Raw genomic sequence first — 5,835 nt, forward strand, 5'->3', positions numbered from 1 at the left:
TTATTGCATGTGAAACAGTGCACTGGTTAAAGGCAAGGAAGAAGAAAGCGGCAATCATTAAACTAGACTTCCAGAAAGCTTATGACCGGGTAAAATGGAATTTTGTGGATATAGTGCTACAGAAGATGGGCTTTGGACGGAGATGGAGGGAATGGGTGAAGGAGTGTATTGGTACAGCGTCTATGTCGATCCTGATTAATGGCTCTCCATCTAAACCATTTAAGTTGGAGAGGGTCTTGAGACAAGGTGATCCACTATCTCCATTTCTGTTTGTTCTGGTTGTTGATGTTCTGCATAGGATGATAGGGGAGGCAGTTAGGAACAAACGGATTCAGCCACTACTGATTGGAAAGGACAATATAGAGTTGTCACATCTACAATTTGCAGATGATACTATTTTATTCTGTCCACCAGAGGAGGAGACCATCAGGAACTATGCTAGGTTGCTAAGATGCTTTGAGATGATGTCAGGGTTAACCATTAACTTTGATAAATCAAGTTTAATCCCAATAAATTGCGAACAGCAGTGGTCCTACAATATGTGTAACTTATTGGGTTGTGAGGAGGCCAGCCTTCCGATCAGATATCTTGGCATTTCCTTAGGAGCTAACCCCAGACTAGTTAGGACTTGGAAACCGGTAATTGACAAGGTTGAGGAGAAGCTCAGCTTATGGAAGGCAAAATTACTCAATAAAGCGGGTAAGCTTGTCCTTATTAAATCTGTGTTAAATAGCCTGCCGGTGTACTACTTGAGTCTGTATAAGATGCCGAAGGCAGTGGCAAAAAAGTTGATATCGTTGCAGAGGAGATTCCTATGGAGCAAGGAGGAAGGTAGAAATGGTTTGGCACTTGTTAAGTGGGAGGTGGTTCAGGCACCTAAGAAGATGGGAGGGCTGGGGGTGGGTGATGCAGTGATTAGAAACACTGCACTTCTTTTCAAGTGGTGGTGGAGATTTTCAAAAGAGGAGTGTCCTTTATGGAAGAAGATCGTGTGCTCTTGCTATGATTTGAACCCCAATGTGATGCTATCGGCTCAGACATTACCTTCTAGAGGGGGCCCATGGAAGGATATCTGTCAGATGCAGATCACGGATACTAATGTGAGGACTAAAATCATTACGGGGTTATCTATGGAGGTGGGTGATGGAGGCTTTTCTCTCTTTCAAACCAAAAAGGATCTGTTATAGGGGATTGTGGGTTTTGGGATGGGGTAGAGTGGATTTGGAACTTCCAGTAGAGGAGAGAGTTATACCAATAGGAGTTGGAATTAGTGGATCAATTACACGAAACTTTAAGGCCAGTTAAGCTAGCACATGATGAGCATGACAGAGTTGTTTGGAAATTCGACAAGGAATGTATATTTTCAACTAACTCCTTTGTGCAGGTTGTGCAATCAAAAACGCTCCTGGAGGAAATAACCAGCTACAGCTTCACCAAAACTATTTGGAAAGGCTTGGTTCCGCCACGAGTGGAGTTGTTTATTTGGTTTGCTTTGATAGGAAGAGTGAACACAAAAGAAAGATTGCATAGACTGGGAATTATTAGTCATGGTGATAACATATGCGTACTGTGTAACAAAGATACTGAATATATTCATCACTTGTTTCTAGGCTGTGAATTTACTTGGCAGGTATGGTATCATTGGCTATCTGACTTTGGGAGATTGTGGTCTATTCCGGGTTCACTAAAAGAACACTTCGAAAGTTGGACAGGTGTTGCTAACAGGAAGGGGGAGGGCAACAAATGGCTCGTATGTTTTTTCTCGGTTATTTGAAATGTTTGGTTAGAGAGGAACGAACGGATTTTCAATAATAAGGAAGGAAGTGCGGAGGAGGTGTTCCAGAAGTTCATAGTCAGTTATACAGAGTGGTGTGGTTTAAACCCCTTTTGTTGTTGATGACAATGCCGGAGATGACACTAGGGATAGTTTTCTGTTTATTTTACTTGGTCTTCTTTGTTTTACGCTCCACTGTATTGTGTTGAGCTCTTTTGTTAAAAAAAAAAATTTAAAAATAACATTATGTAAAAAGAAATATATAAAGTTCAATATTCATGCAATGATAAAATAAGATAATAAGGTCAGATTTTCTTGCTTGTTATATTCCCTTTCGAAATTTCAATCCCGGTCCTAGTTGTTAACCATTCGTAATAAGTGATTTTTATGCATGCATCTTCTAGATTATTGTAGTTTGTATATTGAGTTTATATATGAACTAGCTAGAGGCTGTATATCTGATTTAATTTAAAAATATACTTGTTTTGGTATTTTTTTTTTATATCAAAGAAAGATTGAGGTTTATGGGTAGCTGTACATCTTTTTCATCACCATAATATACACCTAGCTATTCCTATTTGTACATATATGTTAGGTATCAAAATGCACATAGATGCATGAGGTAATAATTTTTTACAAAACTTTAATTAGTTTAGAATTTGAGATAGATGCCCTTTAATTTGAATTTTAGGTAACCAAATAAAGTCATACTTATTAGTTATTAGAGATAAATTAGAGAATTACTTTTTTAATAAATTAGTTTTTAAATTTTAAATTCTAAATCTTAACTTATAAATTTTAATCTTAAATTCTAAATTTTTTAAAAATAAAAATTAAAAATAATTTTATAATAAAAAATAACTAATATTAATTAATTAAAAAATAATGTTGTATTTATTCTATTCTAATTATTCTTAAAAAAGCACCATTAATGCTTTCATTAACTTTGTGTAAAAAAATCAAAACGTTCTACCTAATCACCTATAGTTAGGGGTGTTTATGTATCATATTCGATTTGCATACTTGCAATGTTTATCCGAATTTGATCCGAAAATTATAGATATAGATCTAATTCGCAAGGTTATAAGATCGGATTAGGTCCGATCCGCACACTAATAAGATCGGATTACTGATTCTATATAAATATCCGTAAATCCACAAAAATAAATAAAATTTTTTTGGAGAAGAAGAGAATAACCGAAAAAAGAAAATATAAAATTAAAACTGTAAAGTAAGTGTCATTCACAACTAAAAAAAGAACAACATTTATAGGTAGTGAATAGACAAGAGAAGCTTAAGAAAGTTCAAGGATAAATTTTAAACACCTTTAACTAACTATAACAAAAATTGTACACTTATAACACAACTAAATAGAGAGATAGTTATGTTTCTGGGGTCCCTCTCTTAGTTTTCACACACTCTCATGCACTAGTCTATAATACCTTGCAATTTTTAATTAAGGCTTAATAATTAATTAAAAATTAAAAGATCATTAATACTTGTGGAAACAAAACCTGTGAACTAGTGATTTGATTACTTTGTTAAGTTTTCCGCGATGTCTAGGATTGTTCATGGGTCATCGGATCCGATCCATGACCCGCAAACAGAGGAATGATACATAAACTTATGAATGCATGGGCTGTTAGGTTTGATACCAATCTAATTATATATGTCAAGGTTGGTTCAGATTAAGAAGACTTTTCCATTAAGATATGTTATCGGATCCGAATATTATTTGGCCTAATAATCATATTAGGTTTGAGAAATTTATTTATACACGAACTCTAATATTCGGACAAAAAGTTATTAGTTTTTCACTAGTTACTTTACAAATTTTATCACATTAAAATTCTGACTTTTATAATTATAGGCATGCGTCTTATATATTGGATGGTACTTAAAAATAAATTAAAGCATTTATATCAATAATTCTAATTTTGCAAGAAAATTTTCCATGAATTGTTGCAACTCATTAAACCATAGATACCATCAATTTTTTTTTTGGATCAATCTCCTTTAAAGTGAGGAAATAAAAGTCTAATCACCCTTAAATTAAAACAGCCAAATTCACACGTAATAGAAATTACAAATCTAATAATAATTAACTCATTATTTTATCATTTTATAATTTTTTTCATAATAAAATATTTTTTGTTGTCAATACCACCAACTGTTAATAATTGTATACATGTAACTGCCACTAATGTAACTGCCATGAGATTTGGAAATAATTCTGCAATTGTTGTTTGGTAAAAACTCAGGTGCAGTCGACTTCACGTGAAGTTGATAGTTGAGAGTCGTTAGATGAAAATTTAGTCAAATTAATCAAATCATCTAACGGCTCTCAACTATCAATTTTAGGTGAAGTCGACCGCATCTGAGTTTCCACTTTATTTTTTTTGTTTTTTCGTGAATGAAGAAATTACATATAATTATATAAATACAGTAGTATTTACATCAGGAAAGGTGATAATGAAGATGCAAATATCCTGATTATATTGATTTACGAATCAACTAGAAAGTTAAAACTATTTATCAATTGCTATAAATACCGCTATCTATTTTCTTTGTTGTCTGCATATGTTTATTACAGTGTCATTAGTCATTACTATCTATTTTTTTTAAGTTTAATTTTAATATATAAAATAATTTTATAAAATGTTCTCATTTTCAAGTTCGAACCCAGCACTATCATACACTCCAAATTTTTAAGTCACCAAAAAAAAAAATGTTCTCATTTTCAGTACATAAAAATCAAATTCTCTCTTTAATCTGGGGAACACTTGATCCCTTAATTTGTCATCTTTTGAAGTAGTGATGGACCTCAAATACTGCTGGTGGTAGATTATTTTGATATATTTTGTCGGTATGAATTAACGGTTATTAAAGATTAAGCGTGTGTTAATTTGATTTTCAAAATATCAAAAGTTTAGTCAAATGATTATGTAGCATATTATGTAATACGTAATACGCCATCAATTTATATAGAGTCAAATTTATTTATGAAAATATATGCTCCAGTCTTTAATTCCTAATTGTAGATAAATTATTTTTATTTTTCTTCATAAACCTTGAATTTTTATTTTTTCTTACTTTATCTATTCATTTTAATTTTATTTATTATACTTGCTACTTGTTCATTCAAGCAAAACTCTTTCTAGATAGAATACTAAAAAAATAATACACCGTTAATTTTAAATTCCAATTCGTACTTAATTAATTTCACATGTAATTAACAGTGATTAAAAATTAATAAAAATAATTTATTTAAATATATCAAATTAGTTATCATATATATGAAATTATTTAACAATTATAACTATTATTTTTATACGAAAATAATTATATGTAAATTTTTATCTTAATTTATCTTTTTTATTTAATTTATAAAAAAAAAAGAAAAACCAGTGAACACTACTTTTGGAATAAAGGAAGTTTAATTTATTGAAGAGAGCAAGAAATGTGGTATTTGATGATTGGAGATGCGAGGTTATTACTACGTACAAGACTGAGTAGCTTCTATATGCAGAAGCAAAGACACATACATATATTTATTATTATAAGAATTAAAGTAAAAGAGAAATCAAATATGCATAGATGCATGCAATTTGTAATTATTACGTGGTGGCTGGGCACTGGAAGTTTCGGAGAGAGGTTTTGCCACAGGTGATGAGCAATCGGGTGAAGTTAATTTTAATGTCTAAGTGGAGTAGTTCCAATAAGCTAGCCTTAATGTCGATGCAAAGGCAAACTTGTATGTCAAGCTCAACAAGACGTTTCAAGTGGGTGCAGCATTGATCCGGACTGGGTCCCAGCCCAGGAAAAACCACGTTTAAGTAGAGACTCTTCATTACATTCGCGCAAACAAGTATCTCTGAGGCATTTAAGGGACAAGAGGGTGGTGGAGGGCTTGCAACAACAGGCGGTGGTGGTGGCCGTGACGCGGGAGGAGGTGGAGGAGGTGGTGGTGCTTTGGGAGGCACTGTGTTGGGCGGCGGTGTGTTGGGTGGTGGTGTGTTAGGTGGTGGTGCATTGGGCGGCGGTGTGTTGGGAGGGGGTGC

General features: G+C 33.1%; 1 protein-coding gene across 1 annotated transcript in view; it reads right to left on the minus strand.

Annotated features, from left to right (window-relative positions):
• Positions 1-5,391: 5,391 nt before the first annotated feature.
• LOC110279830 (proline-rich extensin-like protein EPR1) overlaps positions 5,392-5,835 on the minus strand; it is a 44,883-nt gene continuing 44,439 nt past the window's right edge. Inside the window, exon 3 of the mRNA XM_021139967.2 lies at positions 5,392-5,832. Coding sequence (XP_020995626.2) covers positions 5,392-5,832 — 441 coding nt within the window. The remainder of the gene's footprint in view (positions 5,833-5,835) is intronic.

The sequence above is a fragment of the Arachis duranensis genome, chromosome 4 (assembly GCF_000817695.3).
Source record: "Arachis duranensis cultivar V14167 chromosome 4, aradu.V14167.gnm2.J7QH, whole genome shotgun sequence".
Taxonomy (NCBI): Eukaryota; Viridiplantae; Streptophyta; class Magnoliopsida; order Fabales; family Fabaceae; genus Arachis; species Arachis duranensis.